This window comes from Solea senegalensis, linkage group LG11 (assembly GCF_019176455.1).
Source record: "Solea senegalensis isolate Sse05_10M linkage group LG11, IFAPA_SoseM_1, whole genome shotgun sequence".
Classification (NCBI taxonomy): domain Eukaryota; kingdom Metazoa; phylum Chordata; class Actinopteri; order Pleuronectiformes; family Soleidae; genus Solea; species Solea senegalensis.
The window spans coordinates 3,849,197-3,869,115 of record NC_058031.1 but is presented as its reverse complement, the minus strand read 5'-3'; the positions used below and the strand labels follow the sequence as shown (position 1 = coordinate 3,869,115).

Genomic DNA, 19,919 nt, shown 5'->3' with positions numbered 1-19,919 from the left:
TGATCTGTGGGTGGCAGCAGTGACTGATGGAGAAGCACTTTAAGTGAAGGTCACATCCAAAGCTCTGCCACTGTAGCAGGGGAAGGGATAAACAAATCTCAGGTGGCCATGTTTATTCCCACTTTATCGATGGAGGAGGCAGCGACAGACAAATGAGGCACACTGAAGGAAGAAAAAGGGAACGTCAATAGTTGATTTGGAATTATCTAAGAAGGATTTATGTTATAAAAGTGCGTCTCCACATGAGTGATGTTTTAAATCACTGATGATTTGTCTTTCACCCAGACACTGCTACAGTAGGAATAGTGAGCAATGGGAGTGAGGGGATTTGTATTTTTTTTTCAAATCATTTTTCTTAACATCATTCGTATCATTCCCACAAGCGAATAGACAAGAGTAGTGATTACATAACCAATTGTCTTCTATTATATACAGCCAAAATGTGGCCAAATCAATTCCTGGAGGGAAATAAATGACAGCAGACAGCATGTTTTCCGAGTTCCCTTCCTTTGCCCAGATTGTCAAAAGGCCTCAGGACAGCAGTCTGTCACTGCTCCAATGTCCCTTTTTGTCAGAGTTATTCAGCTGGACCTCGAAGCAGAGCTGGAGCCGGAGGTTCTGACTGGGTTGTTTCCCCCCCGGGCAGGACAGAACGCTCATGGCTAGACGACCTTAGATGCCCAGCCTTTAATATCTGATCATGAACCATCTGCTGAGGTTGCCAGAGCCCACACGCTGACCTCTCCAAGGACAGTCCAAAGGGAAATCAAGCTGTTAATGGTCTATTTAAGTAAGTCTGATCGCCATTTAAGAAGAAATGCAGTGCAAATAAACAATAGTACATTAGAGTCCTACTTTTGCGCCTTTTTGGCTGCTTTTTCCCATTATTATGTTAAAATGTACAGTATATACAGAGGCTATAAGAATCTGCAATATACTGTGTCTTATATCCTTTCCTTTGGCACAAAAAAAAAATAATTTCCACCAAGAAAATGTTAAATATCATTTTGAATGTGTGAAATTTGAAAAAAATGTCAAGTTCAAAGTTCACTTTGCTCATTTTTATTAACAAAACAAAAAAGAAAAACAGTCTTTTTTGTGACTACTGCACATGTATTGCTACTTTATATCACGACTAAAAATGTGATTTAAAATCAATCATAACTTTGACTCAACAACACATAAGAAGACATGTTTTTGTCCTGTATAAACACACACACACACACACAGGATGTCCATATAAGGAGTTGTGTATTATTCCCACGGCAATTTAGCATGGGTGCACCTGCAGCACAGCTCTGCGCCGCGTGGGCACTAAGGGTTAAATGCAGAGTGTGTAAGAATTGGTGAAAATGATATTGATTTCTAATTGTGAGACTTTTTCCTGCTGCATTGGTTTAGTAAGCTTCCACTTTAAAATGTGAAACTCTGTCTTTCTGTTGCCCGCAACATTCCTGAGCTGCACACAGGAAGTGATTTACTTTTATGTCAGAGTGACAACAGCAAAAAACACTCCCTTAGTCAGCCCGTCCTCAGATGGAAGAGCGCAGCATGCAAATAATGTTTGCATGAGCACACCAACTATGCACTGCAAACTGTATAAAAGGCACATTTAAGGCTATAACGATTGTTATTTTAAAGTAATTATACAATTAGGGGTAACTTATGCAATTTTTATCCATAAATGTTCATAAAAAGCATACACTGGATCTTTAATTCAGGAAAAAAGAGCATGCTTCTGCTCAGCCACTGTTGTCTCTATGAACACATCATCCTTAAAAAGTCTTCAACCCCCACCTCCTTGCCCAATAACCTTTTATTTCAAATGCTGCTGTTGTTACTAATAAGATGATGATGTTTTTGCCTTCTGTGGGAATAATCGTACGGCATCGTAGACGGTTTGTAGGAGATATCAAACGGGCATTTTAATGGGCTGTGTGAACAGTTTCTGTGTGCTATGCTGCACCATGCGCCGGGCCTTGATAACAGTTGGTTAATGGGTAATGTGCCACAGAAGAGTGATGCTGTACTTTCTGTTTTCATTTTGTTGCTGTAGTGCAGTAATTAATCCAGCTGAACCCTTTGTGCTCACAAAATAAATGCTTTCCATTTTCATTAATAGACAACTCATTAGTACATAATGAGCAAGAAGGCAGCACTCCCTGCTCTCCCTGTGCAGCACATAGCAGATGAGCATGCACAATACTCGTCTAATTAAAACTTAGGATTGTGGTCCGTCTCCTCATTTTCTCCTCTGAAAACAGCATTACATGCATTAATTATTTTATTTTTTTTATTTGTTTTTAAATTTGAGTTTCATGGACCATGCTGTGTTATTGCTGTGCATACCAAGTGGGAAATGCAATACAAATACTATATGTGGCTAATGTAAAGTCAAACACGACCATGTCCATGTGAGTGGGTGAAGGAATTAAGGACGACGCGAACGCTCTAAAGCATGTGTCGCCCGGTGGTTAGTCAGGTTTTAATTCAAATATATCACGAACTTTAAGATTCCGTGAACAAAAACACACATTAGATCAGTGTTTCCTTTGTCAGCTGTAAAGCAAACAATGGTTCACTAAAATGTCTTATTACAGAGTGATATACGGTCATGTGTCACAGCTCCTCAATTCATTATTGTAGTAATGATTTGGTTCTTCAAATCAGAAATGCACATTAACATAGATATATGATGGAAAGCCACCTCTTGTCATGTATGTGGTGCTGTGAACCGTTGCCGAGTCTCCACAGAATCATTAACGTCCGTGTCGGTGGTCACAACTCGCTGGCGACGCCATCCGTCACTTAATGGCGTCATTAATTTCAAAACTGTGACTGTTGATCTGCTCGGGTCACCAGTAAGTATGATTAAGAGATGAAGGGCCACAGAATTGATCCTGATTACATTTTAGTTATGACACTATATCAATAGCAGGCGGATCACGTGAAGACAGCGGCGCATGTTTACTCTGTTGTTGTATTTAACGTACGTATATACGTGCAGTCAAACAGCGATTCCTCGTAACGATATTGTTTTCCTTCTCTCTTCAAAGCGATGACTCGCTGCAGGGATTCCTCACTTCACGATGGGGATGGAATCGAACCTAATTTCTGGCCATAATTAAAAGTATTCCCATAGCAGGCTGCTGCAAGGCCACAACTCTAAGAGGTCAATAGATGACATGTTTCCAATAGCAGTCTAATTCAATCAGTCTGGGATGTAAACTGTATGTTAATGATTGCTTCATAAAACTAAAAGCAGCGTTCATCTACTCTCTCACCTGTGGGCCTGGCTTCTTGTGCTGGACAAAATGTGACATCCATGACGGTGTGTTCCCCCGTATCCTGTGCTTAGTTTGAGTCCAATCACCCCAGAGCATCAAGGATCTCTGATGTTCAACTGTATAACTTCATACATGCAGAGCAGCAGTCTTTAATACCCTTTAATTCAGACGCAGAGGCTTTCTTACAACTTTAAAACCACAGTTTTAGTCAAAGAGACGACTGCTGTGCAACATTTGATCGCGCGGTCTAGCAAATTTGCTGTATTTCTCACTATCATCATTAACTTTAGATGAATCCATCACACAATGTTTATGGCTCCAGTCTCGACGCGTGCGGGTCGGCACATTTTTTATTTCGACGTGCGTTACGGCCGCGGAGAAGTCGCTCAATCACGCTGACGCTCGCGCAGCGTACGATGTTCAACACTTTGATGCCCACATGTGACAAGTCGTGCCAAAGTGCAAGAGAAGTGCTGACGAACCGACGCTGGCAGCCTTTTATACGCCTAGAGTTTTTTGACAATTTCCGCAACACAGCATGTTTGGCCACGTTTGTGTTATTTGTCATGCGAGAATGGTTTGAAAATGCAACTTCAGCTTGAGAGAAATTCATTTTTCTTTTACCTCTTGCTCTAAAATGTCGAAAGAAAAGAAAATATAATCTATCCATCCAGCCGATGTCAACAGAAATTTCATAACTCGTTTTTTTACAGTAAAACCATGTAATTATGTAGAAGCACTAGCTACCTTTTAAAAAGCAGGTGTGTTTTTCACATATTGCATTTGGGCCCTGTGCATGAATGTTGTTTCCATGGTTGCTCACACTTCCTTCCTCCTGTCCATGGCAACTACAGGAGCCATGCTGAAGGAGCTCACTCTCCTCGTCTCTAAAGCAAGGTACCGTATTTTCCGCACTATAAGGCGCACCGGATTATAAGGCGCATAGAATAGATGCTACAGTAGAGGCTGGGGTTACGTTATGCATTCATTAGATGGAGCTGCGCTAAAGGGAATGTCAACAAAACAGTCAGATAGTTCAGTCAAACTTTATTTATAGATTACAAACCAGCGTTCTGACAACTCCGTTTACTCCCAACATGAATAAACAGCTGTTTTATGTGATGTGGTATTTCGTTTATCTTTTAACAACAGCAGGGTATAACATGTAGTGCAACATTTATATCACATAGTGGAGGGGAACTTTTCCTGGATTCAATAAACACGTAAAAAACAGTCTGATACTGTTACGGTAAATCAAACGTTAGTGCTATCACAATATAGTAACACTCGAAATAGTGCAAAGCAATAACAATATATAAATAACTCAACGTTGCTCAAACTTTATCTCACTTTATCAAGTTATTCCTCATCCGCGAATCCCTCGAATTCTTCTTCTTCAGTGTCCGAATTAAACAGTTGGGAGAATGCGGGATCCAACATTCCCGGCTCCGTCTCGTCCGGATTATACGGCGCACTGTCGGCTTTTGAGAAAATGTGAGGTTTTTAGGTGCGCCTTATAGTGCGGAAAATACGGTACTTAAACAGGGACTCGGTTAAAGCTGTAAAATGAATCATTTTAAATTAAAACAAATATTTGATTCACTCTTATTTTCGTCTGTTTTTCAGTTCTATGTAAATTGTAGTGTTGCACTTACACAGTAAAGTAATACACAGTAAATTGGTTTGGTCCGGTTCACTTTCACACTGGACTTTTGTAAGCGGACCAACACTCACAACAGAAGCTCGTTAGGGGCCGTATTACCCGGCTCATCGATTGGCCAGGACCAGAAATCCGTCCCCTTTTGTTCGCCACAAAAACAAACAATGAAGCAACACTAAATTGATGCCGTTTTTACTTCGGTGTTCAAAACCTAATCGTTTTTTTCCACAAGCCCAAACGGCTCTGTGTGTGAAAGCGCAATAGTGTTTATTTCATGAGTTATTTTTCTGTAAATGTGCCCCCATACAGTAAAATCCTGGTGGTGGTGATCTGGCATTGAACCTTACAATTATTAATTCTGATCTGAGCGGTAGTAGGAACCGTAGAGTAGGGCAGACGAACTAGGCTATTGATGGCTGACAGATATCATGATTCCATCCATTCAAGGCTTTTGTAAACTTGCTTTTACACAAAACTTAAACCAATTCAGGCTCATAAATTTTTTAACTTGCCTGGATGTTTCATTTCCTCTCTGCTGAGTGAATTCATTTTGATTAAATCAAATGATGACACTTTATTTTAATGCATGTCTTAATTGTGCTTATCGTGATGGCTTGGTTTGTTTGCCTGCTCAATTATTAAACCATTAAACATATTACATAACAGACGCATTTAAGAGGATACACGTTTACTTGGATTAATAATGCATCCTCCGTCCATTGCTCTTCTTTTCTTGTCCCTTTGGACAGTTCTGCCAGTTAGTAAATTTGTCTTTAGAATGTATTTTTTATGTCCTTTGGCGTGCTTTTGGACAGGAGTATTAAGCTCACATATATCACTTGCAGTGGGAACCTGTATTGACATACGGCCTATTTCAGATAGTTCTCAAGCCTGCAGGGTTATTGCTGTGGGAGCATCAAGACTGCAAATTAGTTTCCAAATCTGCACGGCCAAACGATAGCTGGATAAAACGCAATGATCAGTCGCAGTGGTTTTCTTTAAGCTGTAACACCAACCAGCATGGTGACTGCTCCAACCCTACACGTTTTAAAGAGTGTTTATTACCATCAAACTGGTGTATTGACAATGATATTTGACCCTAAGCCACAAAAAGGACTTTATTTTGTTTATTGTAACCATGAAAGGGCCAGAAAATGCCCTGTGAGTGAGTGCTTTTGCCCATTTTTCCAGAATAATATTCAATATCTGGCAGTTGTTTACAATTTGTAAGTCGCTTTGGATAAAAGTGTCTGCTAAATGACATGTAATGTAATTTACTGCAAAACAAAGAAAAAAACTAACATTTTATTTAAAAGAAATACTGTAGTTGTGAACAAACACCAGATTGTGTCTTAAATTTGAAATTTGGACACTATAAAACGTAGTTAAAGTAACATTTGTTTGAGTTTTTGAGCCAAAAAATGTAAACTATGTTCAGGCGTTTTTCCAACTCTCTCCTCTCTGGTGACAAAGACACTGATTTGCTGGCTATTAACAACGGCGCGAGTGCGATTATCATAATGTCGGCTTCGACTTCAGTTAATAGCACAAACCATCGCGTGATTGCGGTAAACGTGTCGTCTGCTGCGATGCGCTCGGTGTTATAGGTTTAAAAATGGAACCACCCCATCATATTATGTCCAAGCAGTCTTCTAACATTTGTTTATTATTTTCATGTCTGACACAATAATGTTCTAACCACAAAGGAAGGAAGTTATTTCCCGTTTATGAATATGATTAAATCTAGACATAGATTGGTGTGGAACCTTCATTTTGGGGAGGCGGTGTTGTTATTATTATTGGTATATCAGTGTGTAGACATACAGTGGCACACCCTGCTTTTGTTACGGCATGAAGCCGTGCATAGGAACAATTAATTAGTCCTTCATTTGAATGATGTCTTGTTGTATTAAAATTAAATCACAGCGAAGTTGTTTTGTCTCCAGCTTTTTTGTATTTGGCATTGGGCTGTTCCAGAAAGCTTCACCGCCTCATTGTGTTTCACTCTACTGTGTTTTATTCCAATTAAGTTACACTAATAGCTCAACAGGTTGGTTACCCCTCACCATGAGTGTAATATTTTCATTATCCACGGTGGATGTTGAAAATAAATTGAAATTTTGAACAGTAAATTGGACTTGTTAGTCACCACTGAGTGGAAAAGCAAACAAAAAAAAACTCAATGTTCAGGAAATGATCATCTGCACTTAGCCTTAATGTTTTCAGACAATCTTTTTGCAACCATTGACAAAAATAAGTGCGGTACGGGCAGTTAGGTGGTTATAACGTGTTGGATAGTATTTTATCAGCTGTTCAGTTACCCTGAGGGGTTTTAACAGTGTCGAGAGTTTGTAAGCCTTCAGGGTGAAAAGGAAATGGACCAAGGATTTTCTTTTAGTGATAAGGTTGACTGCACTGGGCTGTGAGAGTGCTTGACTGACTAATTATTCCAAGTCTCTTCTCAGATTAGGGCAGACATGCAGAGCTTATGGACAGTCGCGCAGCACACAATCAGACCACGTAATAACCAGAGAGTCCGTGTTTTCTCAAATCCACTGTAACACCTCGCAAAACAAAAGTGTGTAAAGCACTAATACTCGGTCCAATCTCACGCCACGCTGCCTTGATAAACACCAATGCCACCCGCTCTGTGGACGCCATCTTTGCTCCGGCAATTAGGCACAGCTTTTGGATTATCTCTTCCTCAGCTCAGGATTTCAATTATTCCCTCTGCCATGTCTGTGGCCATTTGGGCTTTTTGGGCACACGGACGATGGATTAAATTTGATTGGAACGAAAAAAAAGTGAGTATAAAATGACAAGTTTGTCTCTGAACTAATTCTGATCATAATGATCTCTAAACTAGCACGCCTCGCATCGCCATGGTACTGTTATTTTGGGTTTCCACTAGCGATGGTACCTGGTCCAGACATCACAGACCCTGCCGCTGTATTGCATTATCTACTATCTACTATAGCTTAATAAACTCTCCTCTGGAAAGGGTTGTCACAACAAGTACAGCGGATACAACTCGAGTCTCTTGACACACAATAAATATTCACACACACGAGTTAACCTGCCTGCCACAGCTGCACTAGCCTGTCGACACTCTTAATTAGTCAGTGAGACAGTTGTTCGCTAGGTTGTAAAACCTAAACTGTCTACGTGCTCCGGTCAGGGAGGAAGTACTGAACAAATATTTTTAACGAACTGATTCTCTTGATTCAGCGACGCTGAAAACAACTGCTTTTTACGCGTCACTCGTTGTGATGACTCCGCCCCACGTTGAGGAGGCACTGTTTTGTAATGGAAAACACGAGTCGAGGCGAGCTGGGAACTTTGAAGTGCTTCAAAAAAAAAAAAAACATGTGCATGAAAAGACTATAACAAGTACAGTTCAGTAAAACCTGGTAATGCAGAACATTAACAGTATGTTGATTAAAGCTACTGTCATTTTGACTCTCACAGGGAATTCCACAGTCTTAAAAAGCTCCGTCCCTCTGAAGATGCCGTAACATCCGTACGTTTTGATTCAGTGTCTCTGGTGGGCCTCCGAGTAAGAAGAGGATTTGATTTGCTCTGTCTCGCTGCACAGTCTCATCGACGTTGCTTTTACTTATTAGAAGAATGCTCACTCCAGGTAAACTGTGCGAGCGGATTCCAACGGGGTCTGGAGACTCTCATCCTTCTACTTTTTTTCGACGTCTCCGCTCAGATGCCGTGTATATGTGTGGGTACCGCTCAGTCGCGCACCCGCTGTATGATCATCCAGACGCGGCGACGTGCGAGCGAGTATGCAAAATGGATTATTCTCTGCGGGTCTGAGATGAGAGAAGTTGTATACAACTGCCGCCCCGTCTGTTTATCCTCTCAGGTGGCTTGTTTCCCTCCCAGCAAATCACTTCCTTTGGCTGTCATCTCCTGCTTTTTATGTGTCTGCCATACAGCAGCCTGTCAACTCTTAAAGCATTCTTCTGTGTCTCCTCTCTTTTATCTACAGATACCACAGTATCATCACAAAAAGGTAAGACAGCACTCACTCACTCACTCACCTGTGGATCCCCTCGCATTTTCAGATGGGTGTTGTGTGTGTGTGTGTGTGTTTGCTGTGTTTTTGCTAATGAGATGAGTAACATTTCGTGGAGTTGTTGGTGTTGATTTGAAATTGAGTCATTCGGTGTTTTCGCTTTTGAACAATCTGTTTGATTACGGAGTCAATCACTCACACCCACTGACACCTCGACTAGATTTTTACTGTTCACCCACAGTGATTGACAGCCCACGGTGTGTGTGTGTGCGTGTGTGTGTGTGTGTTTATGCGCGGCTCTCTCCGAGTCAGAGTAATCATTAACATGGGTATGTTAATGTGAGGTGGAGGGAGGGAGGTGATTGTTTCGCGTGGTGGATCTTCTGGGATAGAAGGACGGCATGTTTGGAGGAAAGTACCTCAAGGCTGTTGTGATATTGTAATTTGATGAGGGCCAGACAGTCAGCCTGTCTAAACAGCTCCAGGGGTGTCGTTCTGAGCGACAGCCTGCAGGTGTGTGCGGCGAGCAGTCCCAGCCCCTCTGCTCTTCATCATGGAGATACAGTAATGGCACGGGGTGAGTCACACTCTGTGATTGCAAAGCAAGAAGTAGACAATCACTCGGGAGAAATCCCCGCTGATTTCATTGAAACTTTCTTTGAGTCCACGCTGTGACCATAAGAACCATAAGAAGAAATGTTTTTTCGCACGGGCAGAGCCGCACAGAGACGAGGTGAAAAGGCTTTGATTGTCATTTGCGTCTGGTGTAATGCGCGCGGCGTGTGTTTTGGGGGTGGGGGGCTAAACAACAGGAGTGCAGCTTCACGTCAGGTACAGAGGTACAATGCGTAGGCACTGGTGGTGTATGACGAGTGCAGTGCTGTCAGATGCACCTATAAACCTAAGCGATGGCGGGTTTGCTCCGGCCTCGCTCGCTGATGGATGTTGAACAACAGGAAATGCCTCGGCATACATCACGTCTCCATAGCTACACTTATGCTCCTGAATAAAACCACACAGTCGTTCGCTCCCTGGCTGATAGGCAATTATCAAATCCTTTGATGAAGAAACATAAACAATAAAAGAAATCATGATCTATGTCGGCCCCGCACATTGGAAGTGTCATGGAGAGAAATAGTGAGCCGGAGTCATTCGTAGGCTGAGTTATAAAGATGAAGAGCTGAAGAGCCACGGGGCCTTGAGGCAAAGATAATGCACATTAACCATGAGCTTGTGCTTTCACGTCTTTTAAAAGACTGATGCGGCGTTTGAGTACGTGTGTGCCTTCCGCTGCGTCTCCTCATGGAAGACGGAGAAAGCGGCACTTTTGTGCACATTTGCGTCGGCGATAAAACCGACGTGTCAATCCGTCAATATTCCGACACGAGAGAACATAAAGTGACAAGGACAACATTTAGCTTTTTCTGTGTAAGTACATACATGTATTTATTTCATTCACTCGTTATGTTTTCTAAGATATGAGGTTTTCTAAGACATCGGGCCACAGGCAAACTCCTATTGGTCGACTTCGAGCAGGTTAGTATCCAAACTGACCTTTATTGTTGTGCCGCTCCGATATCATGATTAATACATAACCCCATTATAACGTGACCTTATTCTTGAGTTCTCTACTTCTGCAGAGCATCCCTACTATCTGCCCCCACCACCATGCCATCCTTTATCCAACACCTTTCCTCCCTCTCCTCTCCCTCCCTCCCCTTGTCTTCTGCCAAATGAAGTGTATTTATGGCACCTGCACTGGAAAAACAGTCTCTTGGAGACATCCCTCTAATTTCATTTTCAAAATGCCAGCAATAAATTTATCAAATGGGCTGAATCGAATTGGAGTCGCACGCAGTGCCATCCGTCATGGGCTGTCCCTCTGGGGGCTTGTGGGCGTATTTAAGCCGGCCAAAAAAACACTGCTGGCAGGAGTAGAAGATGGAGTGAGAGCGCGGGGCGGGCGGGCGGTAAACCAAATGAAGGTACTGACTGGAGAAATACGCTGAGACCAAACATGTGTGTGCATAACTTTAGGTGCTTAGATGCATAATATGTGGATATTCTTCAGTACAGTGGCGCCTCGTGCTGGAATCTTGAAAGTTTGCCTTGTCAGTGTGTGAGTGTGATAATTGATTAATTGCAACACAAGTTCATTGATTGTTTTATTTCTTTTTCCCCGTCGGTAAATCCCCTCACAGTTCAAACACCACTTTGAGCTTTAACTCAAACTCAAGGTTCACACGCTCCGTGACTCCTCACTCCCGTCTCCTTTCTCACTTCCTCATCCTTTGTAACCTGACCTTGGCACCTTGACTCTGCTCATTAAAAGCGTCCGCCCCAGCCTCTTCCTTTTGTTTCACCCCTCTTTTTACCTCGCCGATCTTCCCTTCTACTTTATCACTGCACAGGTGAAGCCAGAACGTGGGTGAGGCTGAAGCAGCTTAGCCGCTAACAGGGCTTAATGAAGTCAGGCCTTGCATTCCTCTGACGGGGATCAGTGGTGTTATCTGTGAAGCCTGTCAGTGTTTAATGGTGAGATGAAATATTCAGACACCTGCTACGAGAAGACGGGCACGCTGATATGTGGCAATCATGAACTGGGATTCTTCCTCACGTGGATCACGCGTGCGTTACGTAAACTCCTCCCTTTTTGCAAAGCTGTGGATTTATGATTGTAGCGTGACATCAGTGGCGTAAGTGATTGGAACAAATCTGAATGACAGAGAGGCTCCGGGAGAAAGCTATCGGGCTATTTATTCCCGAGGAAAGGTGGAGGAAAAAGATATGTGAGATTTGCCCCTCGCCTTGATGAGCAGGTTGTAAACAACTCATCATACGCTATTCAAGATGCATGCGCCGATCCACGATTCTGTCAGTGCATTTCACTTCTGCCAAAAAGCGTGACAGAAGATCAATCAAAAGGCCAGCATCTCAGAACCTTTTTGAACATTTCAAGATTCCTCCTCCAATTTATTCCGAATCCTGTTGGGTTAAGTTCTCCTCTCGGTGCCGTCGCGTGGCACAGAAACGTGTTCTTGTGTCGTCAACGTGTCAGTTAGTGTGTCCGTGTCCCATTTAAGGGTATTTGTTTGTGTGTTTGGATGCTATCAGACTGACAGAGGCGATAGTTGGGTCAACAGGCTGCCTGTTTGCCTGGGTGACAGGGTGCCAACAAGGACTTGGCCTCTTTTTACCCCATTAGCCACACGGGCTAATTTACCCGTCAACTTACATCCACACACGGAAACTACTCTTGTCAACTTCTTCTTCTTCTGTCTGCCTCTTTCTCCAGCCCTCGTTTATTTTAGTTTTTTTTATAATTTCTAAACTTCCAGGTCCTTTGCTCATTACATTTTCTTCAACATCTTCCTTCCAAGTGCTAAATTGGAACCGTATTCTGTCCTCACACCAGCGCTTTCTCCCCGTCTTGTGAAATTCCTCCGTTTAGCTCCAGTTGAGGAGACTTAAGACACAGACTTTTGAACATTTCTACCAGTGTGACTGACGCTCCCCGTTCTACCCACATTTCCGTTTGGTCTGCAAAGCTTCCTTAAGTACTATCGGGAACTATTTGAAAGTGTAGTTTCACAAGGAGACACTTTGTTTTTCACATCTGAGGAGCAAAGTTACAAGGAAGATAAGTTAGTTGGACGGAGTTCTTCTTGTTTGACATAAAATAACCACTGAGGATTGAGGAAATTCGTCACACCTACAGTCATGCAGTGAGGCTAAAGGTCACATCTTCATGATCCCGAGCAGGTCTTGAGGACGATTTAAAGGCTTAATCCGAGTGGAAAACACTCTAAATTTACACCAAATAAATCCAAATACGCATTTTAATATGTAAAAGAGCAACTCACTGATCAGCAAAGAATTAAGAAATGTTCAGAGACAAATTATCTATTAACTATCAACCGATAATAACAATACTGTAATCCTCGTGTCCAGTATCGTGCAGAGAGAGTCGTTAATGGACATTAAGTTGACTTCTAGCTGGGTTGTAAATCATCACATGTGAGAGATCTTATCTGGTCTTCGTCAAAATCTTATTGAAATCATATTTTTTAGCTTTCTTAAGTAACAACTCTTCATTCACGTGCCTCAATAGAAAGTGCATATTTTCTGTGTTCACATCACACTAGAGTAGCTTCAACAAGTTGACCGTGAGATTAATCCCAGTTTTAAATTGAAGGAAAAAAACCAAATTTAATCTCAGTGCATTCTTCTGTAACATCTTTTAATTATTATTGGATTAGATGAGCAGTATTTACTAGTCCATCACCATTTGTTCCCAGTGGATGGCTGAAATATTATTTGTGTCATTTCCACAACTTCAACTCTTATGTACTTTGCTTAATGACATGTACTTTTATAGTTTAAACTAAAAATAATTGCTTTGTTTTTTTGTTTGCTGGCTTAATGAAAAGCACATACAACATACACATTGATGATTATCATTATTTTTAAATCAAATAATAAATTACTTGGCAAGAAAAGACAAAATATTTTAATATAATTTCAATTAGTGCGACGTCTGTGGTCACAGTAATGTGAATATATTTCGATACGTGGTTCTTTCTTTATTTGAATCACATGTTTTATGACACTTTACTGTGTGTCCGTTTCAGAAGAGATTGTATTCATTCATTCATTGTTGCTACATGAAGAGACATATGTTATAAATATTGACATGAGTGCAGGAGGATAAAGGAGGATAAAGCGGTAGCAGACGGATGGATGGACTTTGTGTGTGTAATATCCAGACAGTCAGTGGATGCATAGCAACCCATTTGATTATTGATGTGATTCATTAACGGAATAATTATACACATAATTGCTATGTGTTCCAACAGCAGCCCCGTCCGTGTATGGTTTGGATTTAGTTCTAAAGTAAGCTGGTGCTGCTGTCGTCTCGTACGAAACCTTGTTTATTTCTGAATGTTCTTATCTCAAGTCCTCTCCTCGTGATGATTAGGCATCACAGTACATCCATCCATTCATCCATCCATCCATTCATCCATCCAAATCACTGAAAAGCCAGTGTGTCCTCAAGTAAGAGGGCTTCCTGTGTAGTAGTAATGACTGAATGAGTATGTGCAAATGTACAAGTCTCGTTCATGCTACTCAGAATCCCTGCAAAGAGAAGCATGATTAGTTTGACCTTTGATTTTTTTTCTCCCACCCCCCACCTCCCCCCTTTTTTTTAATTCAGCTGTGTCTCCTTTGTAGGAGAGAGGGGTCATTGTGATCTTGTCTATATTGCATCCCTCAGGCCAACTAATAAGTCTCAGCATATATGGGATTTAAATGCCAACAGAAGACACTGCAGGTTTCAGTGCAGACTCCGTAACAGAAAGCTCTGTGACAGGATTGCTGGAAAAGTCAAGGGTTGTGAGCGTTGTCTCCTGCACATGAAACAGAAAAGTCGTTTTTTTTTTTTTTTTTAATAACTTCTTTTGAAAGGCTGCGCGCTCACAGGAGGCTGATAATGTGTTTTGTTTCCCAGGCTAAACCCTGCAACAGATCCAATTGAGTGTTAGCCAGAGATAAAGACGAAGCCGCACAAAGACAGCCTCGGCAGACCCACATCTTAGACTCATTAAGGCCGACTGCGCTTTGAAACAATTCTCCGGCAAAGACGGAGCGAAGATAAAAGTATAACAGGAAATAATAGAGAGAGTGAACCGATGACCACGCTCTCTTACGGAATCTGGTTCTTAAGCCTCACCTGCCAATTAGATACAAGGGCGGACTGCTCTCTTGATGGATGCACTTAATTTAATATCGTGTGTTCTGCTGAGTCAGGTGCAACACTGATCGCATTGGAGGATGGCGTTTTCAGGTCCTTCCATCGGGGGCCATAGCGTAATAGACTACTAAGAGATAGACGGCAGCTTATCATAACTCTTCTCTCTGTGGCAAAGCAGCTCCATTTAAAAGGCGAATCAGCTTTTTGTACCTGATGCCGTGTGGCAGGTATCTGGAGGATTAGCGCCGGCCTCCCCAGAGTTGCGTGTGTTGCTGTGTGGTGTCAAATATCTATTTTCCCATGATCCAACAACATGATTTTATCATACGACTGTCTGCTCTAAGTGACTTAGATGATCGATATATCTTTGTGTGTTTCCTGACATAACACCACAGTTGGGCTTGAAGTCCTATAGGGCTGGCATTGCCAGCGAAGCGGGCGGCATATTGCTCTCAGTAGGCTCACTCCTATGTAGGCCTGCTTAGCAGAGGGATTTGGCCAGATTGGATTAGCTCAGCAGGGTGAAACAGATGGATACAGATGGGGAGGGACAAACCGGGAGTGGAAGTACATCAATCTCTGCTCAGTACACACCTGAGGGAATCACGGCGAGTCTCATTCCCATTCACTCGTGCACAATACAGACCCAGTACCTTTTGCCATTGGTGTTAAAAGCAGAGCCAAACTAATCATCATATTTCACGTTATCTTTTGAAATCGTTTTTTCCTCTTTCTTTCTTTTATTTCTTTTTTTTTCTTTTTTTTTTAAAAATGGCTGTAAAAACTCTGAGCAAAGACGTGTGAATATTCATTCAAATGCCCATAATGAGATAAACACATCTTCCGAATCCACAGTAAGACTAATTATGCAGACTTTTCCACTCCACAGTGCTGCGCTCTCAAACCTCATCAGCTGCTCAAAAGCATGTCACCACAGTCAGGGCAGATGGGTATTCTGCGCCCCGAAAAGTACTTCAAGTAGGTTGAAATGGTTAAGAAAAAATTAAATCAGGAACGAGAGCATAAGCAGATGTGTGCGACAGACTGCCGGGGAAATGTGTCTTCGTTCTTTGCTCCGGCTGGTTCCGATCCGTCTCGGGACTGAACCCAAGTGTCGATGACCAAACTTCACATGCAAAGTCTTTACCTTTCCCCCCGGAATATGAATCAGGATCGGGCCAGTGTGGCGTCACTCACTTTAAACCCAGACGCTGTGTCTTCCTTCATCTTATCTTCAGCATGTGTCAGAGTTTCTCTGGTCACTCTCCTCATTCTTACCAATTCTCACACAGTCACAGTGGAAACTGCCAAGTGTGTATTTTACAGCGCAAATGAAGTATATGAACTCAGAAGAACACGTTAACACAACTAATGTTTAATACTTAAACGTGTTGAAGATTTACATTAATAAGTAAACATGAGACAAGAGGGTCTCTTGGACACATGACAAGTCAGACCATACGTTGTACAATAGGCATCCTGTATAGTACAGGAAGCTTGAGGGTCTGTCTTGGATATGGTTAGTTAGGAAAATAGATGTCTCTTGTTTAAATAAATGGTGATATTGTCCAAGGTAAAGATCATGGGACGGTATGTTATATCTGGAACCCGACTTGTTTTTCAAGTCGTTGCATTATGGAACCAGGAGAAAGGCAGGGGTCGAAACATGTGATGCCTGCAAGTAGGAAGGCTAGAGAATCTATATAATGTTAGTTTTGCTTTTCTGAGGCAGAATTGTTTTCGGAGATTCGGCGAGAGCATTCTCCCTGGTTCTGACGCCTGACTTGTAACTAAATAAAATCCCTCTGTTGGGTACAAGTCCTGTGTCAGTGGGGTCTTTTCCTGCATCATCAGCTCATCACGTATCGTTCATAAGAAGAAGGACGCCCGACAGAAACGACACAAGCCAACGCACATTCACGTTGAGAGCGATCCATTTTGTAAATATAGCCGGTTTACCAATAATCAGACTTTGACAGAGAAAAAGGCAAAAGGATAGGATCATATTTAATGTGTGTTTGCTGCAGTCAGGTATTCAGTCCTCACATCCCAGAAGTCCCAAGGCGTGTCACAGAGTTGCCAGGTGTTCTGTAGGAGTAAGAGAGGGTGAATATCTCGGTAATTGAGTAATTTATTAAATTGCATTATAATTACTTGCAAATGGGACATGGGTGAGGGGAGAGCATAATTAGGAGAGTAATCAGGTTCATTTGGGAATGTTGCTCTCCTTTCTTGGAGCCATAAAGACCTGATGGGATTATGGATTAGTAGCGGTTAGCGCTCTTGCCTTTGCAGCAAGAAGACCCGGGTTCACGACCCGGTCAGAACAAGGGCCTTTCTGCATGGAGTTTGCATGTGTGTGTGTGTGTGGGTTTCTGTCTCCGGTTTCCTCCCACAGTCCAAAGACATGCAGATTTGGGGATTAGGCAAATTGGACACTCTTAATTGACCGTGAGAGTGGATGGTTGTTTGTCTCTGCGTGGCCCTGTGATGGACTTGCACCCTGCTTATCGCCCTATGTCGGCGGAGGATAAAGGCGCTAGAAGATGAATTATCCGGGAAAGTCTCGAAATAAACGTGACCAGTAGACTAAATAACTTTGAATCACGAATCAATTAAAGCACTTCTAATGTAATTCTTTTGCGTCATGCATGCACGTCTTGGCTTTCGTGGTGTCCGTGAGAAAACGAAACTAGACCTCACCGCCGTGCCTCGCAGCACCTGAACTCTGAAAGCTGCGCGGTCCTTCTCGCCACTTTAAAATATCCACTTTACACTTTACACTCAGCAAAATTCCAGGATAACAAATGACTCTTTAAATCTACACAAGTTTCCAATCAGTCTGTTTACCCCGGAGAGAGGCATGGCACCTAAGAAGTGAAGTATAGGCACAGATGGATTATTCTAGGCTAATTCCAAGCACAACTCCGCTCGCAGCCATCAATAATTCATGTGGAAGTCTTTGAGAAGTAAACACTGCTTAGACCACTGAGAAACCAGATTGGAACTCTGTGTCGTATTGGCAAAAGAAAAGCTGTACACAGCTTAACTTCCCCCCCACACAGGGTCTATAGGTATAGGCACTACGTAAAGAAATGCTCATTAGACGTAGATCCATAACCTGGTGCCGCGTTTGCATGGAGTTGATGCTTAAGATGACGGCACTTTGAACGACAGCCGGTGCCGAGATGTGTTGAATTCTGTTGATTGATTGTGTCTGTGTCGGTGAACTCTCATTTACTCGGTAAATGTGTGTAGCGTAAATGCTAAAGAGGATCGCGCTCCCGCGGTATGGCTGCGTTTTTGGCTCTTTTAACTACATCATTTGCACGTTGACTTTGCCTCCCGTTTACCCTCAGCCTTTTTTTTGCATACCTTTCATGTATTTATTTCTGTTTTTTTTTTTCTATACTGAGGCAATGGGGAGTTGCAGTGTGTGTGTGTGTGTGTGTGTGTGTGTGTGTGTGTGTGTGTGTGTGGTATGTTGATTTTACTTTAAGCATTTCCCTCAACCCTCAACCCTGTAATCCCCAGGAAGCGACGCAAGATCGGAGTGGTCTTTGTCTCCGTCTGTAGGACGCTCGTTAGTTAAACCAGTGGTTTCGCTGTCGGGCTACATTCTTCTGTCTTTCTTTCTCATCTTGCAATACTCTGGAGATCGTCTACTCAGTACAAACAGCATCTGTTCATAAGAGTAATAACATCTTTAAACATTCCCAAGAGAATTAACAGAGGAAAACAGACCCTTTTTTTTTATTATTATTTTAACTTTCAACTATATGAATTTTATTCCATCAACATTTCTTTTCTTTCTTTCCCTCTCTCTTTCTTTCTTGCCAAATCTTTTGATATATTTTTACAGACCACCAGATGAGGTTCCATGTGACTCACACAAAACAAGGAAAAGTGGCAGTGTGTTTTTTTCCCTTTAACTCGTGCTTGGATGAGGGAAAGAGTCCCTTAACGCTACCTTCAAACAGGTAGAAATCACTCACTTGCTGGTCTTCAGGCGTGTGGGTTTACGTCTAAGTGTGAAAAGAGTTGGGAGGAGTTCCCAGGTGGATTATGTGCTTTACTTTGTACATGTATGTAACGGTGCATATATCAAATGTGTGTGTGCGTGTGTGTGTTGTTTGTGCACAGCTTTGCTCAAACAGACAAATGCACATACTGACGTGCGTACGCGCACGCTCGCGCACATACGTGCTATCAATCTTGTTGCAGCTCACTCCATTAGTGCCTAAGTGTTCCTGTGCTCCTCTCCTAGCCAGAGGAGACCAATTAAAGTGATCAGGCTGCGTCAGTGGAACCAGGTTGCTCTCAGAGCCTGCGGAGCTGGAGAATAGAGGGTTTAGTCTGGCTCCATCCTCCTCCTCCTTCAGCGCTCTGCTGCCTGCAGACGGGTGGTAAAGGGCTTTTGGAGTGATTACATGTACACACACACCACGAAATGCTTCAGTGTAATTGGAAATTCTTCTTATATGTTTTATGTCCTTCCTTCTTTTTTTTTTTTGTTTTAGTTGACATTAATATTGATGTTGATAATCATCACCGAGCACAGTCACAAGGGGCCGGATTTGAGTATACAGTGGGTAGAAGCCCACTCAGTTTACTACAGAGTGATAATGTTCATTGTTCATTTTCAAGGGTTCTCCAAAACCCTTTCTCCCACTTTTGGGGCTGGAGGAGATTGATTCCCACAGGCTTTTTGGAGAAAGGGTGCTACATACAGTATATTTTACTTTACTTTACTAATGAATACACTTCACGTCTTTCCAAGCTGAAAATAGCTGTATGAAAGATTATTGGCAAAATAATCTATTCAGCTTTAAAAAACAGTCAAACCGTTGTCAAATGAGTTTACATAATGTGGATTCAACTCATTAGCACCGCACGGCTCTCTCTGTTTTGTGAGATGGCTGCAAACAAGAAAACTAACAGGAAACACAAAGAAGTGCCCACGGAGACTTTGACAAGTGAATTCTACTCCGCAAAAAAACTGGGTTGTTCAACAGTTTGATGGGTTAAATCGTTTTGGTCCCCACAAACGCTCCATAATTTACACACTGCAACTTTAACTTGACCTTAAAAAATAAATAATAATAATAATAATAATAATAATGATGTAAGAAAAGAGAAGTAGTGCTATATGAGTCTCTTTTAAAACATTCAAAAAGCTCTCACTGAAATGCG

General features: G+C 42.1%; 1 protein-coding gene across 1 annotated transcript in view; it reads left to right on the top strand.

The window, feature by feature from the left end:
- The window catches only part of LOC122777647 (cadherin-4-like), a 227,804-nt gene that overhangs the window by 90,414 nt on the left and 117,471 nt on the right, over window positions 1-19,919 (top strand). Inside the window, exon 3 of the mRNA XM_044038999.1 lies at window positions 8,948-8,971. Coding sequence (XP_043894934.1) covers window positions 8,948-8,971 — 24 coding nt within the window. The remainder of the gene's footprint in view (window positions 1-8,947; window positions 8,972-19,919) is intronic.